At 36.7% G+C, this 27157-nt stretch overlaps 1 protein-coding gene across 5 annotated transcripts; it reads right to left on the reverse strand.

Annotated features, from left to right (window-relative positions):
- Positions 1-98: 98 nt before the first annotated feature.
- LOC109055205 (protein Aster-A-like) lies at positions 99-26756 on the reverse strand. 5 transcript variants are annotated; one of them, XM_042773015.1, is made up of 23 exons: positions 26619-26755; positions 26137-26259; positions 21523-22533; positions 13285-13483; positions 12643-12663; positions 12467-12551; positions 12240-12343; positions 11218-11313; positions 11009-11089; positions 9586-9704; positions 8667-8928; positions 8361-8523; positions 8034-8177; positions 7274-7395; positions 5479-5621; positions 5287-5390; positions 4985-5209; positions 3474-3564; positions 2830-2841; positions 2598-2705; positions 2399-2519; positions 1921-1968; positions 99-1836 (listed from the first exon to the last, which is right to left on the reverse strand). In XM_042773015.1, the coding sequence occupies exons 3-23, from the start codon at positions 21939-21941 to the stop codon at positions 1786-1788; spliced, it is 2718 nt and encodes a 905-aa protein (XP_042628949.1). In that variant the 5' UTR covers positions 21942-22533; positions 26137-26259; positions 26619-26755; the 3' UTR covers positions 99-1785. The 5 variants fall into 5 exon arrangements, with proteins under 5 accessions (XP_042628949.1, XP_042628951.1, XP_042628952.1 ...); XM_042773017.1 differs by lacking the exon at positions 2830-2841 and having other exon boundaries at positions 26619-26756; XM_042773018.1 differs by lacking the exons at positions 21523-22533; positions 26137-26259; positions 26619-26755 and adding an exon at positions 24812-25395.
- Positions 26757-27157: the final 401 nt, after the last annotated feature.

A 27157-nucleotide genomic window follows, 5' to 3' on the forward strand; every position in this document is an offset into this window, starting at 1 on the left:
ATTTAGCACCAATAACAATTGCTAATAAATGAGCATACAAAATCATAACCATTCCAACTTTCCAAAAGGAAATTATCCAATCAGTAATACATGCATCATTTTTAATTTTTTTGCCATTTTTTATTAAACATTTGTGACTGTCACAAGTCGCCTTTACAATTGTGTCTATACGACACATCCCACCTTCACTCTCTCCCTCCCTGACCCGAATAAATAGCACACGCTTTCATCACTCAGTAAGGGCTTTGCACAGCAGCGCCCGCAGACAGACAGACAGACGACAGACAGACCCGATAACACACTCAGAGGAGGGAGAGATCACCGAGGCTGAAGGGCACGACAGAGTGAGGCCACAAATACAGGGACAGAAATGAAATGGCTTGACAGGGGACATCAGTAACAGACTGTCCAAATGAAACTGATGAAAAAAAAAATAAAAATAAAATCCAACTCGTAGCCTCTTGGTGAATCTCACAAAGAACATGCATATCATATGTTAGATTAAAATCAATACTTTTTTTCTGCATTGTGACATTTTTATTTCAATTCCCATTATTGAGGATAATAAAATAATATACTTTATTTATACCACCTGACAGTATTTGTTTTATAGTTTCTAAATGATGCTAATTTTAATGTAAAATAATAATGGTCTGCACAGGATAATTTTCAATATTACATAAGCGAAAATCATAGACAAAATTAATAAAACATAAAAATTGTGAGGGGTGCTTAACTGCCATGAAACTGGCACAATGCAAACAAAACTAAAATAAAAAAGAAAAATCTAATCTCTTTCTATTTTCTTTTGATTTTGAGGTGAAACACACAGACGTGTTCTGTATGAGACTGGCCTAGTGTTGTGTGAACTCACAATAGTCCTCCTGACCTTGAGTTCTGGTTGGTCCCAAACGTTCTTCCATCTGTGTGCACGTTCAGCTGTTCAAGCTAATAGTAACCCTGAACAGTTCAAGTTTGATTCCAGTGAAACTCGACACCTCACCTACACAAAAGAGCTCATTTCACCACTAAGTCATAAATACACAGGGATTTAAAACAAAAGTGAAATATTAGGGAGAAAGAAGAAATGGTTAAAATTGTAACAGTGTGTAAAAACAATCTTCACTCTGGAACTCAACCCAATGTAACAGTTCCACATTTTACTTTTTTTTTTTTGCATTCTTTCTTTATAATTAACTTCTAATCGTCTTAACAATTTTTCCACATGATTATTGCTAAAATGGGAATTCATATTAATACCACACGTTCCACCCATTTCCACACTGGTCCTGGTTTGAGCAGAAACACACAATGACGTTAGACTGTAATTCAAGTCTATTAAATAAATACTGTTAAATAAGCACAGCTCTGAAATCAGCAAAACAGTAACACAACAGAAGAGAACATCGAAATTTCTCTTCCATGAAAACATTAAAATAACATTTGTGAAATGATCAGCTGAGAGGTCTCTCGGAGGCTGATTTCAGACACTTCCCTCTTTGAAATCTTTAACAGGTCCATGATGAAATTCAGTTTTATAAAAGCTCATGTTCAGCTTTTTCAGACACGCAGTAGGACCAAACGGCTCAAGATGCAGCACAGCTGAAGTCACCGACGCTCCCGTACATGTGTGTTATTGCTTCAGACCCAGAGTTCATGATATTCCGATTAATAAAAGAGCTGAATGTGTTTCATACAGCTAGTATAAAGTCCTGTAGCTGCTGTTGGGACACTTGGGTAAGATAAAATATACCCACAGCAATCCCAATGTTAATGTCACTGAGTTCAGCACCATCTCCCGTCCATGATTTGGCCCCTCGTCACGGGGACCAGTGTCTGTAAACGGTAGAATGAAGGGGTTACCATACGCTCTCACTGATCTGTCAGAGGTTCTGGTTCTGATTCAGACTCCTGCTGCACCTCTGGTGTGATAATTCCTCTGTGGAGCTTCTCCAGAGACTGTTTCATCTACAAGAAAGAGGACAAATTGCATTAAAAATTAGATGAAATCACAATAACCCTTTTTACTTTCATAAGAAATGTACCTTGTCTTATTTGTAGACAGTTTATCATAAAGAAAAGCCTTCCCACAAAAAAAGAAAACCACAAAATAAATTTTGTGTTGCCTTTAACTTCTAAAAAAGTACCCAATACTGAATAACATTACAAAAGTGTTGATGTGCTGGTCATATCTATTCTGTTCACAATCTATTCATCTGATTCAATACAGAACTATAGAAAGAAATGTGCACTTCTAATCTCATGAAAGAGTAATAAAAAGACTAAATATTCACAGATTGATTGACAGACAGATTGTTATTACTTCTAATTTGTTTTCAGCTAATGCAACGTTTCGACTGTCTGATGAAGACATCTCAAGTTCAGCTCAGGAACACACCTGATCCAGAAGTGTGACAGAAGATTGCAAGATCTGCTGCCATTTGTTCATCTGGGCCTGGTGGAACTGCCTTTGGAGCTGCAGGATCTGCACCCACTCTCCTGCTGTCTGCGGCAGAGGACTGCGGAGAGAAAGAGTACCGAATCAGCATGCTGAAAAGCAGCGTGTGTGTACAGATACTCAATTAGTTTTACCATACCTGTCCGTTAAAGAGTACGAGTGCCAGGTCTCCAGCGTGTGAGCGGCCCGTTCGAGAGCCCAGAGCTTGTAGAACAGCATCATGTTCAGAGCCACCAGAACCACCAGACTGAAGAAAGATGACAGAAGAGATTTCAATATAGTCGTCTATGCTCAATGATGTAATAGCAACGGTGATTCGGTCATGAAAAAGTGTGTGTGCGATTTTCTTGAAGCACAAAGCCAGTCTCTACCTGACACAGATCCTATATGCAGGAGGAAGCGAGTAAAGCGAGATGAGAGAGAGAGAGAGAGGATCAGCAAGGAGACATATTAAGACGCAAAAGAAGTTTTTTTCTTCAGTGGAACCCAAAAGAATATATGTTGTAGCATGTCTGTTCTTTTATATACAGTGAAAGTGGATAGGAACTGGAGATGTTAAGCTCTAGAAAGCAGTCTATCTGACTTGTATGATTTATTTCTATGTTTTCTGAAGCCTTATGATAGCTTTCTAAAAAATATACTGAATTTTACTGAAAAAAAAAATGTAGCAGCAAAATTCTCCTAAACGTGTCTTTTTGTGTTACACAGAAGATAAAAACCCATGCAGGCTTCAAATGACATGAGGACATGAGTAAAATATGACAGAATTCATAGTCTTCATGCTGATCTTAAAAACATACATTATCAAAACGTGTCGTCCAATGAGACAGTCATTACGGTACGTTCTGCTCTTGAGAAATCAGAGCTGAGCTTAATGTGCAGAAAAAGAAGCCACTATGACAGTGAGCTCAGATTGAATTTTGTTCATCTGATGATACAGCGGATTGTGTTAATGTTGACATTACAAATGCATACGGAGTAATATTTACAGACTGCCAAAGAAGAAAACACTCACATGAAGCTCACGATGAGCAGGATGGTGGAGATGCTATTGTTGCTGTTGCTGGCTCCACGCCACCTCTCCCCTAATTTCACATACTGAGCACCTGGAGAACAGGAAAATGACTCATTAGCAGGCATGTGATCAGACAAAAAAAGAGAAAGAAAACCTATATTATATAAATTATTAATTATTATTATTTATTTGTTTTACAGAACAACAGTAAAATTACAATAGTAATATTTATGGCTAAATAAATATTATTTAATATTTAAATATTAAATAGTACAATTTAAATAAATAATTTACAAAAGGAAAGCCTAAATTATTATTATACAGAAAATTAGTTTTACTTTATTAAATTATATGATTATTAATTATAGATCAATAAAAAACATACTATTACTGCAATAAATGTAATATACCATAAAATTCAAGTATTTAACAATAATAATCATAATATTTTATTTTATAGAACAGTAGTAAAATTACGATGCTACTATTTATGACATTAAAACTATACAGCTGTTTGTTATATTACTAGGATTTTTTTATTAATTTTTTGGTCAAATTTACACAAATCACATCGGTCATACTTTTCAGGTCGAATTCACATATCTCTTTATTCCAGTAAAAGCATAATGCTATTATTATTATTATTATCATCATATATTTAATTATTTGATTTAAAATATACATTTTATACAATTTAAAAATTATAACAAAATTAAAAACATATTACTTTTGTAATAATAGTATTGTACTGTAAAATAAAATTCTGCATTTAACCCTTTCACACGTGAGTTTAAAATATTCTAGCTGATCCCCCGGCGTAAGCGACCATTATTTTAGAATCTACCGACTTATTGTTTCCATGGCGACGCGTCATGCTTGTCATGTGACACAACGCAGCCACAATAGATCTGTATGACACATGTATCGCTTTTATTTTGTTTTTCATGTTTTATTTAAAATATTCACAAACATGCTCACTATATTATGAAATATCTGATATTGCGATTATGAAATATGTGCAAGTAAATCTATTTGGTAATTTAAACACTTTTATATCGACCATGTTATTTGATCTATACTGGGTGATGGGCGCCACCATGTTAGTTTGCGCTGAATCCGAACTGCGCAACTGTGCGTCCAATCTGGTTCTGCGCAAAAAAAAAAGTCAAAGCGCAAAAGCGGATTTAAATTCAGCAGTTGATGATGTGACACACTGAAAGTTCTAATCACACCGGTGTGATCGTACGCATTAAAGGGTTAATAAAAATAATAATATAATTTATTTTACATTGATGGTCTTTTTCCCCCTCGGATTTAATTTATTTTACGTGGTTCATACTTCTGAGGTCAGAAATTAAGGAAATCTGTATAAATAAGGAAAAATCACACCCCTTATTAGTCCAGTTAAAGCAATTCCACAATCCACCACTAGATGTCAACACATTACACATGGACCCGCAAATCAGAATTGACAAAAATCTGTTCTGGCGCTCCCTTGCTTACTGACTCACCAGCTTCTCTCCTTTCACCTCCAATTCCTCGGTCGCCCCGTTCCCCGGCTCCTCCTCCCACTCCCTCTCTTTCTCTGTCCCGCTCTCCTGCTCGTCTGGGACAGTTGCGTTTGCGTCTGCGCAGGCCGGGTGGCGTCTTGGCAGAGTCCGCAGAAGGCACTTCCCCGGTGCTCACTACAGAAATCTCCGACTGTAACAGCGTCTCCAGCTTACACACCTCCATCTCTGATGAGGAACGCAGGGGGTGATTTTTAGCACCAGTGTCACAACAAATATTTGCATTGAGATGAGAACCTATTTACCCATGTGTCTGTAATACTCTTCAATGCCACTCCAAGTGTTCTTCTCTATCAGAGCTTTCACAAGACTCCACGGCTGCTTCCTGTAGCAGATATCAGACGAGACCCTGCAGACAAACACACAATGGGTCCCTCACATGGTGTTTGCGTTTGAAGCATAACAATACGCACATAACAATGGTCAGGAAGTTATACCTGAGGCGGCTCTTGTGCTTGTTGACAGAGGTGAGGCAGTATCTGTGTACAGTGTAGAAGTAGTCCTGGTAGGGGATGCCTGACGTTATGACCTCTGAGTCCACCACGTAACACTCCCCCCGGGTGCTGCTCTTGTGGAGAGTCTGCGTAACATGACAAAATACACAAAACCATCATTAAAGGAGTACTGGGTTCAGTACAAGCTTTGTTATTCTGTTGAGTATCACAGAAAATAATAAAAAATGCCTCAATTTGTAAAAACTAAAATTAAGGAAGTATTTAGCATTTGTGAATATGAAAAAGCAGAAATATGTAGCTTGTATCTTTTTGAGCACTTTATGTTTATATGTGTTATTAGAGCTGTAAAGGTGGCTAAATTGTCATTTTAGTGGTGGAACTGCTGTTCTACATAAAACTTGTACATCTAACATTAATTAATCTCAACTAGGGCTAAATGATTAATCAAGATAAAAATGAAATCACAATATTACCAAATTACAAAAGCTGTGATTTAATTAAAAAAATAGAAGATTTAAGAGCTCTCTGCTGTTTTTCACGATATTAAAAAAACTTAGTGGTTTAATGTTTGAAAAAGAAGAAATTAAAGCAGCCGTTCTGCAGTTGTGTTGTTGTGTTTCACCTAAATTCATTATTTCAGAGTTATGTGTCCTCTAGAAGCTTGCATTCTTCAAGTGAACATCGCTTTATTGTGCCATCTCAAAGAGGCACAAAATCACTTTCACAGACTTTTAAATTAAATGTTTCCTCCTGGTGGAATGACCTGCCCAACTCAATCCAAGCAGCTGAGTCCTCAGCCATCTTCAAGAATCGGCTAAAAACACACCTCTTCCATCTTTATTTGACCCTCTATCTCTAACACTATTCTAATTCTATTCTTTGAAAAAAAAAAAGACTTGCACTCTATTCATTTACTGTACTCTTTAAAAAAAAGCTTGCTCTATTCTTTTTCTATTCTATCTATTTTCTTGTATTTATTGTACAAAATAAAAAACCCTTGGTATGTGTATAGCATTAAGCTAACAGACTTATTATAGCACCTGCATATCATTGCTGTCTTGTTGATTTTGATTGCTTCCATTGTCCTCATTTGTAAGTCTCGTTGGATAAAGGCATCTGCTAAATGACTAAATGTAAATAAAATAATAATGACTTTTTTATTTTACTGAAATAGCTTTATAATAGTAATATTCCTTTTTTTACTTATTTATCAATCATCATCATCATCATCATATTTTAGTCATATTGATATAAAATCCAATTTTTGGACAAATTGTGCAGCCCTACCAATCAAGAACAGAAAATCTGTTACTTTAAAAAAAAATTATAAAAATGTATACAATTTTATAAAAATTTTAAAGCATTACAATAGTAACGTTTCTTATTTGTTTTATTAATTATTAATATTAACTTAATTATTATTTTATAGTCATATTGATTTAAAATCACAATTTTTGAACAAATCCAATCAGAACAGCTCTACAAACAAGCAAAGCAAACCTGGAACTGTTTAAAAATGCATTTTAAACCTCAATTGAAATGTTTTCATAAAAATTGCAATTTGTAATTTTGATGAAAATTGTCATCAAGGCAAAATTGGATAGGCAAATAAAAAAAAATGTGTTCTTTCTTTCTGTTTTGAAAAAAGAAATGCATACAGGTTTGAAACATCATAAGGGTGAGTAAATGATGACAAAACTATCCAAACAAAACTTCTGTGAACTATCACTTTAAAAAGAATCAAGGCAATCAAAGCAAAAGAGCTGCATGGACCTACCTGTGTTTCTACCACAGGAGCAGTTTTTGGGCCCAGCGGGTTGTTGATGGCGATAGTGTAACTCAGAACTCTACTGCTGTTCCCACTGCTGCTGTCCTGCTGCCACTCGTGCACAGAAAGATCTGAACCAATCACACAAAAGAGAGAGAGGCCAGAAAGACGAAAAGAACAGTTATAGGACAGGGAAAAAGAAGGGTGGATGATTACAGTCAGAGCACTTCCAGGGGCACAGGGAAGGGGGCAATTATCCCTGCAAACAACAGACAAAGCTCAGCACGAGAAAAAAAAGACTTCTCACACTGTGCTATCCAGGCTACCATTCCTTGATCTACCATGAATATTTTGACGTCATTTACTGTACAAAGCAGATTAAGTTACCAAGAATAAAAAGAATGAGACTATGGTATTTTATGCTATATAGAACACAGCGAAACCAAATATTCAAGTTCTCATTATCCGCCTTAAAGGGCCCTATAGGACAAACAGCATGAAAAGAGCAAAGGGGAGGGGAGAAAGAGGGCACATGGGATCTGAAAGCTGCAGGAAAAAGCAATAACAACACAGCAGAAACCAGCCATGCATAGAACAGCCAGCAACACAGTCATTGATTAAATGCAAGCAGGAACTCCAGTCGACTAGTGGCAGTATTTAAATAAGTATGCTAAAGAGAAACAGAATGCAACAGTAGGAAAATGAAAAATGCAATGATGCAGAAGTAGCAAAATCAGCTACAAAATATCAGTTTTAAATCTGAACTGACCAGTGAAGTGACGTTGTGAGAAGAGGTCCTGTATGAAGTGAGTGTCTGAGAACAGAAGGTCATGGAGCTTGTCCACGCTCATGTGAACAACTGTGTTGATATGCAGCCGGCCGCTGAGGTCCGCACAGAAGGACTCCACCTCACCTGTGGATATTAAATGTGTTAAAATAACCCAGTCTGACTCCTTAAGAAGGACATAGCTATTTGAAACATATTTATCTTCTCTATAGAGAAAGTGGTTTCAAATTTTTTTAATCTTTTGTTTTAATCTGAGAAATTAAGGTCACAGTTTGTTGTGAGAAACAAGAAGGATTTACAATCACTTACTCTCTTCCTGAGTGTCAGAGGAATTGCTGGGGTCAGTTGGGAGGTCCTCATCATTGGTCATATCCAGTGAGGAGAGGTTTCCCAGGCTGTGCGGGACAGTGGGAGGAGACTGAAGCAACTGATTGCCCGATTCCGATTGGCTGTCCCCGCCTTCCTCCAAGGTCTATAAAAAGAATAAACACTCTCAAACCAGTGCTGTTATTGTTAAACCGTCTAAATCATTTTCATTAATTCTGTTTTCTTAATTCCATTGTAATGTTCTTTGAGTGTAACCACTCAGGTATTTCACAGAAGGCTGACGCTTACAGTTGAGGATGGGGAAGTTCCAGTGTTTGTGGTGGGGAGCAGTGAGCTCTGGGAGCTGGGTGGACTGGGCTCAGGCTCGATGCTGGTCCGAATTGACGGCACCTCCACAGGCTGGCAGGAAAAGGAAGAAGAGGATGGAGGTGAAGATCCTGAAGCGCAGGGAAGAACTGAGGCAGATGAGGGTGGAGAGGAGTCCACCGGAGCCACCGGCACTGATCCCAGATCCAGCAGGTCAGTGACGGAGACCGGCTCCTCGCCTGGCCTACAGGACAGAAAAAGACAGATGTAAGTGTCAGTGTTGTCATAGTCTAATATACAAAACTCAGAACTCCCTGACCAAAGCAGAGAAAACACTGACATGTCAACAATGTTTACATTTCAACCATTCAGTATTGATCAACTTGGCAGCAATGACAGCAAATTATGCAGTAAGCAGAGAAACTTATATAAGCCTGAAGGTACAGTAGCAAAAACAGTAGCAAGGATCAAACTGTCATGCAAAAAACTAAAATGCTTTCCTACTGGTATTCTAAGTGGACTTTAGAGGGACAAATTAAAATTAGAGTAATGTATATACAATGGCCTTTTTTATTTTAAAAACTAAAATAATATATAGATAGATACATGTACACATTCAGCTTTCATGACATTTGTTTTCCCTTGTGTTCTAAGATAAATTAACATAAAAAAACCCAGAATAAATAAAGACAGGTAGACGGTGTCCTTTTGGTAAATTTTATTACAAAATAAAAATTCTAGTAATGTATATAATACGGCCTTCTTGAACTAAATAAAATAAAATATAGATAGATGGATAATAACATGGTACACTGTATATACGCCTTCTGTCTGTCCTTGTGTTCTAAGGTAAATTGAATAATAAAATGTCATCAAGAGATTCCTCTCAGTGTGGACTCACAGCAGGCCATTCATATGTTCAGCAGTAGGGGAGACGTAGTCATCATCTTCACTAGTGAGCCCCAGCTCAGTCCCGTAACACTGGTGAACGATGTGCCATAGCTCTTTAGGAGACAGAGTCTGTGGAGGAGAAATATAATCTCAGTATGTCCAGTAGAAACCTCGTGCAGGGCACTTCCAGGCTTAAAACTACTTCAACACCATTTTTGTGAGGCAGCAGAGGTGGGGACACAGCATTTAAAACTTTAAAGCACCATTTCGTGATATAAATCAGTTTAAGGCTATTAGCTACCAGCATAATAAGGCCAAAAATAAAAAAATAAAAAAAGAAATCATCCATAACGCAAAATTGGTTGAAATAGTACAATTAAAAACTAAAATAAATAAATAAATATATAAAATGTAAAACATTGTAAAAATTCTATAGTAAAAAAAATAAAAAAAATCATCCATAACGCAAAATTGGTTGAAATAGTGCAATTAAAAGTTTTTTTTTTAAAAATTAAAATGTAAAACATTGTAAAAATTCTACAAAAAACAAAAACAAATCATCCATAACGCAAAATTGGTTGAAATAGTACAATAAAAAAAAAATGTTCATTTGTTAACATCAAATGGTGAAAAACTAATAAATAACTGAACAAACTTTTATAGTTATAGTTATTTAATATTATTAGAAAATGTAAAAATGTAAATATAATTTTTTTTGTAAATTACAATGTTAAATTGTAAAATATGCAGGTTGCTTTGTAAAGAGGTTTAATTTTTTGCTGTATTTTTAGAGAATTAATCTGGCAACCACAACTGCCAGTTTCTTTCTGTAAAAACGACAGGATTTTTTAAATTTGTTATATTCATTTTAATTGCAGATTGTATTTAGCTAGTTTAATAATAAAGTACATTTATAACCAACATTCCCACTGACTCTGTTTGATGTTTAACTACAATGTGTTCTGGAATTGGCTTACTTAAAAATGCTCCCCAGAAAGGCAACTTACTACAGTTTGGAATATAGAGTTTTATCTAAAAATCATAACCTACTGATGAAAGATTTTAAGCTAGTTTTACATTTAACTTTATTTTTTAACTAAAACTCAAACCACAAGAAAAAATTCCAGCAAACGTAGCAGTTATTGAATATTAGTTGCAGCAATATACGCAGCAGTAACTTTATATTAGTGTTCAGTTCTAACAGACAAACTTGCAGAAGACGTTGTAGCCTTGCATTGCAATGCATCTGTAGTCACCACCTGCATCTTGCCAGGTGCTAATTATAATGGACAATCGCCAAGCAATGTTGGTCACCTGCCAAATGAAATTGTCTACACACCGACAAATACACAGCACTGATTCTGACAGGAGACTTCAGATGGTTGTGTCTTTTACACAGATAAAATGTCTACTGTCACTAATGTGATTCTCACCTTATCCATCAGTGCATTCTGCCAAAGTCTGAAGATCATCATGTAGCTGCGATCCCTTGCCCCAAATGATGTGAAGAAGTGCTGACGAATGCAAGATCGGATTTTAATCAAGGCAGAACAATTATTGTCTTAGGAGGTTCAAAATGCAGCTAACAAAGGAAATCCATTAATTATTTTAGCATGCATATCCAGTGTCTGCAGCATGGTACCTTCTCATGTTCAGTGCTTATCTGGATGGCGTTAGGGATGAGCTTGGCTGTCTTCTCCTTGGTCAGACTGGTCACATCTTTCAGCAGTATGGTTATCTGGTGATATTTAGAGAGGATGAAGGATTTATAAATTATGTCTACCTGAGCTAATGGATCAGACAAAATGTGGCACAAATATGGAAATTAATATCTATGCACTACCATGTGAATGTTTTGGGTAAGTAAGAAGTTAATACTTTTATTCAGCAATGGACAGTAAAATTATTTATGTTACAAAAGATTTCTATTTTTAAAAATGTGCTGTTCTTTTGAAATTTCTAATCAAAGAATCCTGAAAAAAAAAAAAAAAAATTAAGCAACACAATTGTTTTCAGCGTTGATAAGCAAAATGTTTCAACATGTCAAATCAGCATTTTAGAATGATTTCTTGAGTAAAGGCTGCTAAAAATTCAGCTTTGCCATCACAGGAATAAATTACATTTTAAAATAGGTTCAAGAAGAAAACAGTTATTTTAAACTGTAATAATATTTCACAATATTACTGTTTACTGTTACTGTATTTCGGTCTAAATAACTGCCTTGGTGAGCATAAGAGACTTAAAAAAATCTTACAGCCCCCAACATTTTGAACAGTAGGGTAAATGTATGCTATACTGTGTGCGGAACTTTCTTAAAATACATATATAATTTTAATAAAAGTATATATTAATGTGAATACTTACTGATTAATTTTTATGTAAGAGATTACTTTTTGTTTTTCCATTTTATTTCCATTAAACCATACCGTTTATATAAAGTTTTACTAATTGCATGAAGGATGTTAAGTTTGAATTAATTTGATGTTAAACAACAAATATTTTTTTGATTCAAACAAATGCACACATTTTTTTATTGCACTTCATTTGACAGACATGACATTTACCAGCTACTAGATTATGCAAATAATTGTTGATTATTTTTAATATTGATCTTTATCAATTAGTTGTTACTTTGCTCAATGTTTTCAGTAAAGTGAGGGTTACCGTAGTCTCCCATCGGAAGATATTACTATAGAAGCAGAGCCAGTTCTCAGACAGGTAGAGACGGCCCTGGAGTAGAATGTCCCTCTGCAGTGCACAAGAGTAGTCTAGATAGAATGCAACATAAAATGAACACAATCAGAGGCCATGTGATCATCACACTGTGCTGCGCTTAAAATAATATCACTCATTACATTCCTTGGCTTTACTCATGAAGTAGTGACACTCACCCACTATGAGACGCTCTGTATCAGGCAGCTTTTTAAAGAGTTTACGGAAGTCTTCATTCCTCTGTTTGTACGTAGGGCTCAGAACCTATATATCAGATATGAGTGGAGGAAACCAGCACTGTCAGCTAAAGCAAAAACACAGAGGCGTGAACTTGCCAAGACCCCAGGATACTTACATTATACCAGCTCTGCATTTTCTGAAACAAAGAGGAAAAGATGAAGGGTTTTGACTTCCATTTTTCGAAGATTACATTAATTGCATAAACATGTACAAGCTCAGTTTAAAGTGAACAATCAAAACAGACCCTATTTACTTTTGTAATGACTGTTATCGGTCTTACTGTGCACAATTCATAAGTGCATATTATTCCAAAAAATAAAAATTATAGAAAAAATAAAAATTCACATATTTTTCAACCAGTGCATGCTGTCTGTGTTTCAAGACACTGACTGCAAACCTGAATATCCAATGCAGATTCTTCATGCCTAATCAATCGGCGATGTACACTACTGGTCAAAAGAAAATTAAAACGTATTTGTGATTTCTGAAGGATGATCTGGCACCGAAGACTGGACTAATGGCTCTGTTAACTAGGACCTGTTTAATCTTCTGTTTAAGCTTAAAAAAAAGAAAATCTTTCAGAACAATTTCTAAATAAATGTTTGCAACACTTGCATTCTTCCTGTTCATTCAGAACAGAACAGCAATATAGTGCTCAGTATGTGGGTGGAAGAGCAAGCACATCCTATTTAGATAATATTCAGACATTTAGAGTGACGACCATTAACCAATCTCACCAGGCGAGTATGTGGCTTACCTTGGCATTACGGGTGAAGTGTCGGGCCGCAAGCGGGTATGAGGAGGTGGATGAGGAGGGAGTGGGAGGCAGGGGGCTCTCTGAACCCCCTCCGCTTCTGTCCCCGCCTGTCTCCCCTTCACTGGCTCTTCCTCCCAGCACACGGCGACGCAGGGAGGGCGAGCTGCCGGGAGTACTGCGTGGAGAGTTACTGGCTGTACTGCAGATGGAGGAGAAGTAAGGTCAGAAAGGAGACACAGACAGTCATCTGGCATTTCAGCACTGCTCTTCAACATCCCTTAAAGGGCAACTGGGTCATGTAGAAGGAAATGACAGAAAGGACAAGGTTTATCCACTATTTACCAAACAGCATGTATTGATTACAACTAACTGATTCTGGCTTACAACATACTGTATGTAAGTTAAGGAGCGACTCTAGCCTCTAAGATGTTTCAAAACGCAATCAATCTCTAAGCTAACAGAGTGTGTTAAAAATGTAAAAGATTGGATGACCAATAATTTTCTCCTATTAAATTCAGATAAGACAGAGATATTACTTACTGGACCAAAAAACAGTACACAGAATCTCGTAGATTACAATTTGCAATTAGACAGATGTACTGTTACTTTCTCTACTAACAAAAATCTGGGTGTTATATTAGACAGTAACTTGTCTTTTGAAAATCATATTTCCCATGTTACAAAAACAGCATTCTTCCATCTTAGAAACATTGCCAAGCTACGAAACATGTTACCTGTTTCTGATGCAGAAAAACTAGTTCATGAGTTCATGACCTCTAGACTGGACTATTGTAATGCACTGCTAGCTGGTTGTCCTGCATCCTCAATAAACAAGCTACAGGTAGTCCAAAATGCAGCGTCTAGAGTCCTTACCAGGTCAAGAAAATATGATCATATTACCCCAATACTACAGTCTCTGCACTGGCTACCTATTAAGTTCCGTATCAGTTACAAAATATTATTACTTACTTATAAGGCCCTTAATGGCTTAGCTCCTGCGTACCTAACAAGTCTTCTACCACGCTACAATCCATCACGCTCCCTAAGGTCACAAAACGCTGGACTTTTGATAGTACCTAGGATAGCAAAGTCCACTAAAGGAGGTAGAGCTTTTTCGCATTTGGCTCCCAAACTCTGGAATAGCCTTCCTGATAATGTTCGGGGTTCAGACACACTTTCTCTGTTTAAATCTAGATTAAAAACACACCTCTTTGGCCAAGCATTCAAATAATGCATCTCATAATTTTGGACTGCAGTTATATCTGATCAAATATTCATTACTATTCTTTAACACGGGATAAACAAACCAATTTTACTTGGCTGGAACAGCAGCTACGCTAACTATGTCTCTATTTGTTTCTCTGCTTTGCCCCGGGATATACATACCATGGTAACTAGGATTTACACAAGCTCCAGTCTGGATCCAGAACACCTGAGAAGAGATGATGCCAACCCCTCAGAGGACCTCAGATGATGCTAACCCAGAGACAACATACAGAACTACCACATTTTGCTATAAGTTTGATTGCATAATTGCTGTTAATAGTGTTAATCGTCTGTTTGTTTACGTATTTTATTGATTTTTCTGAACATTTCTGCCGTATGCACATAAACTGACAGTCATCACTGATAAGCTACTACTAAATATTGTAGAAACTTAATTTTCTGTAAAGTTGCTTTGTAATGATTTGTATCGTAAAAAGCGCTATACAAATAAACTTGAATTGAATTGAATTGATATTATGAAGAATTTTAGCAAGCACACTTATGAACAAACCGAAAGAATGTGCAGTATGGGTCCTATATTATAATTTCAGGTCAAAGCCCAAGCATAAAGAGCATATTTATATGAATAACAATCGTTTCCATAGTAGCATTCCGTTCCTGTTCCAGTAAAATAAAGGTGACAACACAGATAGGGGCTTCTGTACACAAACACAAAGACTTATCTGTTCACCAACATTTGATCAGTCTGATGAGACATTTAAATGCCAGACATATGAGACCTGTTTAGTCAAAGGAGTGCTGGTAGTGGCTTTAAGGCATGTGAAATCAATCCTTAATACCAGTTGTTTTTACTATGGTTGGGTGATACAGCAAAAACAAATAAGTAAAAAATTAATACATGTATACATATACATAGATAGATATATATATATATATATATATATATATATATATATATATATATATATGTATACATATACATAGATAGATAGATGGATAGACAGATAGATATATATAGATAGCTCACACCCACACCCACACCCACATATATATATATACACACACACACACGATGTCACCATGATTCATAACGTTAAGATGTAAAAACAAAAACAGTAAAAGTGTATTTAAAGTTTAGACCATAAAATCCCAGGAAGAATCAAAATTAATCGATCATTTCCAATTATATGCAATAGCAATACTTACCTACAGATCTTTTAATAAAATATATGAAAATTGGCTTCCGTGCAAAAACTGCGGTCTTAAAGAGAGAGCCTCAAGGCAAGAATGGATCACAAACCAATGATGTGAATTTTAGGAAATGTGATGGTCAAATAACAAGCAAAAAAATTGTTTATATTTAATAAATCACCCAGTACTACTTGCTACTACATAACAGAGAATCCAAACCATTAAAGACTACAACATTAATGGAAATCAACTAATGCCAGGACTGCATTTGAAATATCTAATAAATATTCTGCCTTGACTGACTTTGACCACAAGTTTTCCTGTATGTAATGCATTTGAGTGGATGAGTTCAGTCAGTTCGAACTAAATGTTCAGTGCAAGACTGGTTTTTGAAACCATTTTGCAAAACACCATACAAATACATAACAGACAGTCACACTTCAGGACATCGATTAAACATACCTCCTGCAAGATGAGAGAGTCACAGAAGACAATGGTGTACAACAGACCCTTACTAAAAAAAAAGTACTGTGGCTGTTTGCAAGGTAACCAAATTTCCAAATATGGCAGGGATCAAATGTAAAATTTAGAAATCACAAATTGAAAAGCCCATACTGATCAAGCACTAATCTAAATATTGTGTCACAGAAAAGTATAACAAAAGATACCTCTTGATAGACAATCACAGTTTTAATTCAACGTCTCTTCTACTACTCTTTATCAAATCATCTATAAGGTCTTATTGATTACTGTACTTTATCTTTAACAACTTTGGCCTCAGTCTGTTCATATCTGCTTGGATCCCAGTCTCATGTTGTCTTGGTAACAGAGGGAATTGGGGGGGGGGGGGCAAATATCAGAGTCTCCAAGGTAACCTGGCAGGATCACGAGAACACACTTCTTACTTAACTTGTTGGTCTAGTTGTTTCAAATGTGAAATGTAAGCAAGCACACAGCAAACCAAAAGGAATGAGCTGGCATAGACACTTTTATTTGTCAGCAAAACCAGAGTCACACAGATCCTACCAAAAGTGAAAGAGCAGTAAAACAGCATGCAATCTCAATAAGATTCAACATAGCCAGAGCGAATGTTTATGTGGTTTAAGGTTCAAAAAACACATTATTTTCCACATACTGTACATTATTGTTTTTCATCTATACCCCGCCTTTCTGAAACGTGTCGATTTTTACAAAGCTCAGCGTTTAAAAAAGTGAGGTGTACACTGATTGGCCAGCTATCCAGTGCCTTATGATTTGCCTTATGCCTCAAGCGTGTGACTGAAATGTTACGCCCCTTAACACTGTGATGCGCAACACTGACCTCGTACGTCATCGGCCCGGAGCTGCTTCCATGTATAACTGTAGGCGTAAACTACATTAAAGTGATTATTACATTTAAATATGGATATTTTTCTTACAAAAATGCATCGATTCGCTACAGGAGGCCTTTGGTCACCCCCCGGAGCCGTGTGAGACACTTTTTTATTATTATGGATGGGTGCTTTTTATTTAACTTCTTTTGGACTGATGCATGCAACACCTGCTGAGTGGCATTAAACAGCTTGAAAGATCAAAGACCATTTTTAATATAACTCTGACAGGACTCGTCTGAAAGAAGTAAGTCATATACACCTAGGATGCCTCTGGGGTGAGTAAAACACAGCCTAATTTTCATTTTTGGGTGAACCCTTAAATTGTCATTCAGTCAAAAAATTAAATCACATTGATTCATAAGCACAATATGTTAATAAGTAATTTTAGTACATTATTTAAATCCTCGCTTTGCTCTAAAAGCTCTATCAACTCACTCATCGATTCTCTGCACATCACTAATCGGACATGTGTTCTCAGTTCAATGAATCAATGAGTTGTTGACTCTAGAACTGCTTGGAACGATTCAGTTAAATAGGTGAGCGAGTCGTTCAGCCTCATTTAATGGACCGGTTCAATCGATTCATTCAAAAGATTCGACTCAAACGAATCGGACATCGCTACAGCAAACGTCAAATAGAATGAATGGGCGGTCTAATGCTGAATCTAAAAAATACTAATGCTGCGAGATTCAGCGGCTGGCATCTACACTGCGTAAACCAATGCAAAAAAAAATACACGCATTTTGTCATTTAAATAAAGTAAACGCATAACGAAGATGGGATTTGCATGCAGAACGTGCACAAAGTAAAACTACAACACGCGCCAATCTAATCCTCAGTGCTGAACGTGCATTTGTGCACACCGGGACAGATCAAATAGAGAAGAATTCGCACTTGCATGCGCGTTAACACCTTAACAACCTACTACTGCACTGTGATGCAACAAAAACTGATAAAAGTGAACGGTCAAACAACATTAGCATACGGTTGTTTAGAAACAACAACATTCGCATGCATTGCATAAAATAACTAACCCATTTGCTACTTACTCGAACATGTCATTGGGTGTTTTCTCAATTCAATGCGCGATGCCCACGTTTATTTTACAGTAGCCTCTCAGTATGGAACTGCGCCGACACAACAGACGATACATTCAGATTAACTAGCCGAATGCACTGGAGACACTGCGTCCTCTCTTCATCCGCAGCCCGTTTTAGTCCAATAGAACGTGATTGTTCAACATCCCCATCCCAAAAGAGGTACCGGACCCTCTGTAAAACGCAACGATCGCCACCATGAGCGCTCCGGCTTATCCTAAAGCAACCTACACACTGGGTGAGAGGGAGAGGGAGAGGGAGGGGGAGGAGAAAAGAGGATGTACTGTGTGGAGGAGGGAATCAACACCGTTTAAGGCAGTGGCCCTCACTTTACCACCAGACACAAGGGCCAAACCATAGGGGATTATGCTTAGAGTTTATGTGAAAGCACTTGAGACAGTAAAACTGGATTGAAATCCTTTGTTGTTGGACTGGACACCTGGAGTTGGCAAGGACACAGTCATTCAAATTAAGCGAATCAATCCCATTCCCAGTTTGTATAGAGACTGTACAGTGCATTATAATCCTCAAAGGTCTGGCTGTCTCCATAATCTGTTTTCCTGGGAGAGGCTGCCATAATCTCAGTAAGAAGGGTGAAGGGAGGCCAAGACATATAGATATACAAATACAAATTTGCATGTCAAAAAAAAAATCCAAGTTAGGATCCTAAATCATATGCGGCCATTATGGCAATGGATCAAAGTAAATAAATAAATGCAAAGGTATCAATTTTGCTCCAAGCATCTTCACTAATATAAATGGGGTCAGACTGAAAACATAATAGCGTATTTTCTGAAATATAAAGTTTTTTTTAGTTATCTGAAATGTGCTGTGACTTATTTCAAGTGCTATTCCATACACTGGTAGTTTCAGTAAATTTCAAGAAATTGTTGTGGAGTACAAGCAACTAAAATATAAAAATGTATTTTATTTCTGAATATAGTAATAAAAGAATGTAATAAAGCAGTTTTTACCCAGTGCAATTTATATTAAGATGCAACTGGAAAATACAGTAGATGCAAGCCAATTATGTACAAGTGTTCTGTTGACCTCAGGAAACGGGTCAATCAATGTCACTATTCCTTTCACTTCTGAGGCTCTAAATGGCATTGATCAAACACAGAAAATGCTATTCATGTGCAATAATCCACTAGAATTGAGGTTTTGAAGCTCAAAGCAAGTCAATCTATTTCTGTAATCACATGTATCTGTAGGGAACAGAGCTTAAAAAGTGTGTGATCTGAGAAATGCAGCAGCACTAATCAAGTCTCCTAAAAGGATCTCAAGTTTATATATGGACATATGGCACACAGGACCACAAGTACATCATGGTCAAAAAGGCCAAAGCACCCAAAAGAGGCTTAGACAAATGAAATCTTCAGACTTAAGAAGCAACTGATGTAAACAGGGTGAACTACATGCAGGAAAGGAGAAAACAAAGTGAATGGGTTGCACAGAGGTTTAAACAGGCTTGAATTTTAATCATGTAACTATTCATGCTATTAGGAGGTGATAGATAAAAATAAATAACTATTTGGTTAATGTTATTCACAATTCATTGGAGCTGATGTTGGTACAAACCCTAAACTTGTCTCTTGTCATTTTAGATGTTGTGCAAATTTGCATGTCAGGAATTTGCATTGATTTTGAACAGATATACAACCTACAGATGCTGCTAAACAAGGCCCATTCTACAGTCAGCAAAAACAATTAATGCAAATGAGCAATAAACAGGCTTTACCTCTTGAACTTCAGATTAACAGTTCTGTCTACAAATAAATGGATTCATCACATGTAAATGATTCACACAGGAATACTCATGCATGCATGTCTGAATCATTTCAAAGGTGACAATTCACAGCCATGAAAATATATTTTGTTTGTTTCAGACTAACAAGGATTGAGTTCAGAGCTGCTGGCTAACTGTAAGGTTTAAGGTTCTAGTAAGCTTATAAATAAATAAGCACTTGCTAAACAATATCCAGAACCTTGTAAAACATCACAATAGGCTCCAATTTGGTGCTAGTCTTCGAAATGGCTGAGCAACAAAACAGAAAGAACTAGGTTAATGAAACCGGTTGGTAGATGAGAAGGACAAGGGCACAGCTGTTCATGTGGCGTGCATAAAACACCTTTTGCTCTCAAAGCTAGTCTTTTCACTGGCTGACAGTCTTCACTGCAGCATCAAAACAGCGGCTTCTGATTGGGCAGCAGTGACATCACCAGAAAAGGCGGAACACTCCCACTGGATAATAGTGATGTCATGTGTATGAGAGCCAGACGGCTCAGATACATCCCCTCCTCCATCTCTCCACTGCCAAGAGCACTCGTCCTCTGTTGTCTCTTTTCTGTCGCTCTATCATCTTTCCTGTTATTCAATGAAAAGGACTCAATAAACCACACCTAATTACAGTGTTTCAGGACTCTGTTTAACTTTGTCCCTGGAAATATTTCTGGACAAATTCACTGTAATTATAACTAGCAATAAAGCACAGCATTTCTATGCTTTTATGGAACTGTTACAGTAGGAGTTAGGCCATATTTCTAGTGTAGATTAAATGATGCCAGTTTACTAAGGAACACTAGCATTTTCATTTGCATTAAAAGAATGTTCTGGATCAATACAAGGTAAACTCTACTGATAGCATTTGTGGCATTATTGGTGGTTTTATTTTCATGTAATATTAAATAAGTAATACTAAAGGTGTTATTTATTTATCTATCTATCATGGCATGACAAAAGTTGTTATACCCAGTAAATTTTATTGTGATGTGCTCAAGGATTCAAGAACAGTTCTTTTTAAACAGAGACTAATTGTAACACTTTAAATTAAAATACTTGTATAATATTTCGTACTTCAAGAATTACTTGTTTACTTGGACTGTGTGTGCCTTACTGTTACCATGTTTCTTGCCATCTTCATACATGCAATGAGTCAAACCCATTTCCTGTGGTAAATGACATTATGCCACAAATACTGTTGATAGAGCTCAATTTGCATTGCACTCTGAACAAATTCTGAATTAGAGTCTGAAGGGAAGAGAAACAAACACTTATTTAAATTGAAAAAAAAAAAAAAAAAAACGAACTAAAAAAAAATTATAAATGCACAAAAATGAAGAAAAAAAAAGACAAAAACTCTTATCTATGGAAAAAATAATGCTAATAAGCGTGGGTGTTAAAACCAAAAATATCTCATGCCTAACCTGAGAGTTTCTCCAGCTCTTCTCATTGCATCTGCACATGCAGGAATATCCCTCTGAGCATTTAGCACGGATGCACTTTTAAAAAAAAATGCAGCGTAAAGAAATGCTGCTGACTGCACAAGTGGAAGGAGGAACACACTGACCTGCTGCTGTCACAATCTGAGTCCTTGCTGAGAAGGCTACGGAGAGACCAGCGAGAGCGCCTGCTTAGGGAGTTGCTCCGTGACCGTGAGCGGGATGGGGGTAGGAGAAACACGGAGGGGCTGCCCTGCTCTTCCTCTTCTACATTAGAAACCATCGGAGGCGATGGAGATGCACGTGATGGGCTTTGGCTTCCATCTCGTTTTCCTTGCCCTTTATCCCAACGATTCTTTGATATGTCCTCTTGAGGCACTTTGGCTCTTCTCTTCTCTCGGTTTCGGCTGCGAGAGTGGTACCGGTGTGGCCGTGGGCTTGGGGAGCAGGACCACGACTCCGTATCAGACGATGGTGGGAGAACATTCAGGATTGGAATGGAAATGGGCTCAGCTATGGTGATTTCAGGAGGTGGTGTCACAGCCATCTTCTGCAGACTTTCATATATTACCTACAACTTTCTGCATCATGATTGTCTAAGGCTGACAGTTTAATTGAGGACAAGTTTCTTCACGCACAATCATTCATTAAGAAATGCCAGATATTTCCTACTCTCTAGTGGTCTAGAAATTCCTCTAGAGCCCAAAATAAATATTCCATTATGGAAATACAATCTGATGACATTTAGACAGGTCTGCATCCATTACAACTCACTGTCATGAAGAAAGAAGTCAGCAGTTCAAGTTCCTTCACAGCTGTACAGCATATATACGGCATAAACTCCTGCAGCAGGAACTCAAAAATTGGGTGGAGCCATCACTGAAATATAATATACATGAAAGTGTGCAGCCATCTCTTGTGCAGGTCATTTTTAGAGGAAAGAAAAATTGAGCATTTGAGCAGTCGAATTTGCTTGCAAATGTCAAATCCATCTTCTTCCTGTTTCTCTGTTGCAACTGAAGTCGTCCTTCAAAAAAGTCTCTGCCCCCTTTTCTTCAACAAGCGGTTCACAAAAAATGCAGTTTTACAATCTGCCTCGTCATCACGATTTGTACATCAGGCATGATAAGATCATATTGCTGAGGAGGGGAAAAAACTGTATTTGTTTTTAACTTATTCAAGCCACAGACTAAAAAAAAAATATTTTATTTCAGCATCTTTATACCGTAACCAAAACATATCTTTACAGATCAACTGTATAATGTTATGGTATGTCGGGGATGCGTATCCAGTATTACATCATTTAACACTTAGAGAATCACTCTTAACATACTTGAGTCACTTTTTTTATTTTAAAGGGATAGTTCACCCAAAAATCATAAACTGTCATTAATTACTCACCCTCATTTCGTTCCAAACCCGTAAGACCTTTGTTCATATTTGGAACACAAATTTAGATATTTTTGATGAAATCCGAATGCTTTCCGACCCTTTATAGACAGCAACAGAACTGAACCATTTTAATGGCCTAGAAATGTAGTAGGACATCGGTAAAATAGCCCATGTGACATCAGTGGTTCAATTGTAATGTTATGAAACTATGAGAATATTTTTTGTGTGCAAAGAACACAAAAATAATGACTTTATTATTATATCTCTTCTCTTCTGTCATGGTATTCTTATGAATGCGCGTCGAAGATTGACACGAAAGAAGAAATTGTTGAATAAAGTCATTATTTTTGTTTTCTTTGCGCACAAAAAGTATTCTTATAGCTTCATAACATTACAATTGAACCACTGATGTCACGTGGACTATTTTATTGATATACTTACCTTTCTGGGCCATAAAACATTTCAGTTGCATTCTATGCAGGGTAAGAAAGCTCTCGGATTTCATCAAAAATATCTTAATTTGTGTTCCAAAGAAGAACGTAAGTCTTACAGGATTAGAATGACATAATAGTGAGTAATTAATTACAATGAATGAATTTTTGGGTGAACTAACCCTAATAAAAAATTTTATTAAAAAAAATCTTACTGACCCCAAACTTTCAAAGGTCATAGTGTTGCATCCCAAATACATTTCCACATAATTATCAAAAACATTTGTAAGAAACATAATGTAGTAGCTGACAAAGTTAGCTACTAAATGAAAAGTCTCGTTGGAACCCTCCCATATTCGTATGGCATTACTCCTCTAAATGAGATCAGGATTGACAGGGCAGATCCAGAGCAACAAAAACATAAAATCATAACAACAACCTACATACTCAGCTAAGTGGTGTTTAGTACAAGCAAGCTGTCATTCATGTATGGGTGGAGTAACCGTTGGATGATTACAGTATAATGTAACCATCACTCTGTGATTGTTTATCATTTGTCACCTGAAAGCTTTGAGAAACACCTCAAGATAATGTGACGAGAAAACAAGCTAAAAGTACTTAATTGAACTGATAATGTTGGCTCAATCCAAAAAAAAGAGGTGAACCAAAAGTTAGTGTGATTACAATCCGGGACTCGAATCAAGCAAAGCCACTGAACCTCAAGCTACTGCCTTCAATTTAACTTGAGTGTAAAACATCAACAGTTCAATCCAATAGAATACAATAAAATACCCAGGGAATTTTTAACCCATTACTGGATTTTATCATAAGCGGTTGAAACTGACAATAGTTCCACAACTAAGCAGTTTTCAATAGACCACTGGGTCATTTTTCCTTTCAGCGTTACCACAAACTGCTGAGCCACGCTGAGACAAATCAACCTCCACAATACTCAAGCTAGACAGAGTGTCCTCTTTATTGTTTACTTTCTTTCAGAGTAAAGACGCCTTCCTGAACTCAAAGAAACTGCCATAAGAATAAAGCAAAAGAAAATTGCAAACGAAATAACCACTTTCAAATATACAAATTAAAAAAAACATGAACCAAAACAGTAGTAATCTCACCAAGGGATAGACAAACAGCCAAATCAGCAGTTATCCTGACCTTTTAAACTGTTGGGAAATTGTGTAGAACTTCCTGATTTTTGGCAAATTAACACAAATTCATGAGAAAAACCTCCTACTGAACTGTTTCATCACTAGACTTCAGAACAAGACTGACAGTCAGGTGAATTCAAAGGCAGGGACAAGATCTGCCACTTTATTTACTTTCCTGTTTAAACAAGTTAAATCATGTCTAAGGTTTTGTTTGAACAAATCAAACTAGGGCTATTAACACTTTCACTTACACACACACACACTCACACACACAGAACGTATAAAAACCAATAGTGTAATAAAATAAAAATCATATTTCAGCTGAATCAATGACATCAATGCCAGACACTTTATGAACGACATAAATGTAAGTCCAACTTAATATGAATAAATAAACTAATAAATAAACTAATAATAATAATAATAATAAGTCCTACCTCCCATTGGACGAATTACCCCCATTGTTTTTTTCCTGTTCGGCCTCATACACCAGACGGGCCACAGTACGAGGGGTGATGTTAAAATCCACTTTCTCGCAGGAACACATCAGCACCCCAATTTAGCCGCAAGCTAACAAATAAAGTAGCTTTCGTCGCCAGTTTTCAAATTTAGCCACTTTTTTCTAATTATTTATTTCTGTTTAACTATTTAGAGTAAACATACGCGGAAAAATGCGTGAATGTCAAATCACACTCCAGTAAATAAACCATGTTAGGCTCTAGCACCGGTCAGATGTAACCTTACTATTCAGACAGTTGAGGCGAATACTAGAAGCTAGTTGGCTAGCATGCTAATGATACCGGTGGCAGAGAAAACGGTCCTCTGTTTACTTTTCTTATCCGTGATTTCGCTTTTCGACCGTTCCGAAATCCCATTCGCAAGACTAGCACTAGACATAGCTTGTTCTGTTAAAAAATGCCTCCTTAAATTAAGTAGCTATTACATTTCAAGTATAAGAACTTTTCCTAAGTTTAAATGCTACGCGAAGCGATAGTAAGAGCTTAGTTTCCAATGCGACGGGCAAAAAGTTGACAGGGGTAGAAACTCCAAGACAAGTAGAGTGACGCTTTGATAATTAAGTAATTAAAGTCTGAACACATATGAGGAGAAAAATATATAAGGATATCGTTGATATTAAAACGCGGCTCAAAGCAAAAAATAAAAATAACTTAATTGAAATTATACTAAATTACTTAAGTACACCCCCGCCCGGTTCACTTAATGGTACAGTCGAGCGAGAATTCGTCAGAAGACTCTTCAGCGTGCGTAGACAAAAAGTAACGGGTGTTTTGGCGTTGTGTACCAACAGGCCTGTACACAAATAACTAATCTTAAACATTGATAAAGTTCTTAAAATTACAGAAATAAATTAATTGCATATATGGAATATCTAAATGTAGTATATGTTCATATTACCAACGCCTTATTAAGAGCAATAATAAAGCATAACAATTGACAAGTCATCAAAAATCCAATAATAAATAATTACAGGGTTCAATCATTATATACTTAAGATAAATATGAGCTATTACTACCCTGTATAGTTCATATATCATCTACATCACTCAATTTTCCCAGTCTGACAGTCTGATTTATTTGCTTACTGCGCCCTCTTCAGGACATTAAGTGTAGCGCGTTTAACCTAAACTCAAAGTAGAGGAGGAACACCTTAATAATATGGGAGTCCAACAATGTCAGTTGATGATTAATAATAATAAAGTAGAAATCCTAAAAGAGTGAAGAATTGGATAAAGCTGCTTACCTTGAATGCTTGTTTGAACGCTTTTAATAATCATTATTCTATCAAGCAATGAGAGATGCATTTGGAATGGATATTTTCTTGCCCGTTTCTCACCAAGAATAGGGTCACCTTGCTTTCAGAGGGCTAAAGAAAAACACAGACACTTTATTATGACTATTATTGACTCGACCTGTTGACCATCTCATAGTCTTAACATCGCTGATTATATTTTGTTAAAAATTGTAGCTATAAAAACAAAACAATCTCTTGAAATGCTTAGCCTACTTGATACTTTTATAAGATTTATAGCAAACCACCAGCTGTGTGTTAAATATTAACCGTTTATATATGTTTCATGCAGATAACATTAGGAAATAGTTCATTTGATGTACAGAATGCTATGTAAACAGACTGTAATATCCAGTTTCTACAGCTTTTCCTGTCAATCAGGTTCTGCGAGAACGTTTCGTTTATTAAAAAGATATTAAATAACCTTGACTCACCTCTTAATTTGGTTTTGACGGGGTTTCAGCACGTGCTCTCTCTCTCTCGTGCCAGTGAGTCGTCTGATTCTGAGTTGTGTTGGAGTAGCAGAGAGATTCCAGGGTTGTGTTGCTGTCCGTCTGCTGGCACTGAATGGGCATCTGGAAACTCGAGCGGTGCTAAATATAAAAGTTCACCAGCTCGTGGGAGTCGTTAAGGAAATCAAGAGGGAAGCTTTGCGTGGGGAGGGCGGTCTGACGTATGGGGGACCAAAACAACAACTATCACTCTGTAGAAGTTTAACAGCTGCTCAGTAAACCCTTGACACAATTTGATATGACATGTTAGTGTACTACTACTTTACCTTCACACACAGCCTGCATGGTCTAAAGGACAGTGGTTCTTATGTGATTTAGCCAATTTATAAAGCATTTGATGTCATTTGAAATCTAATAATAATTAGTTAAGATAATGGAATTATCATTTCCATTAGGGAATATTTTTTTAACCTTGCTGTCCAATGAAACGTCCTTGTGCTCAAGACTAAGTAAACTGACGT

This window comes from Cyprinus carpio, chromosome A16 (genome assembly GCF_018340385.1).
Source record: "Cyprinus carpio isolate SPL01 chromosome A16, ASM1834038v1, whole genome shotgun sequence".
In the NCBI taxonomy this organism is placed as follows: domain Eukaryota; kingdom Metazoa; phylum Chordata; class Actinopteri; order Cypriniformes; family Cyprinidae; genus Cyprinus; species Cyprinus carpio.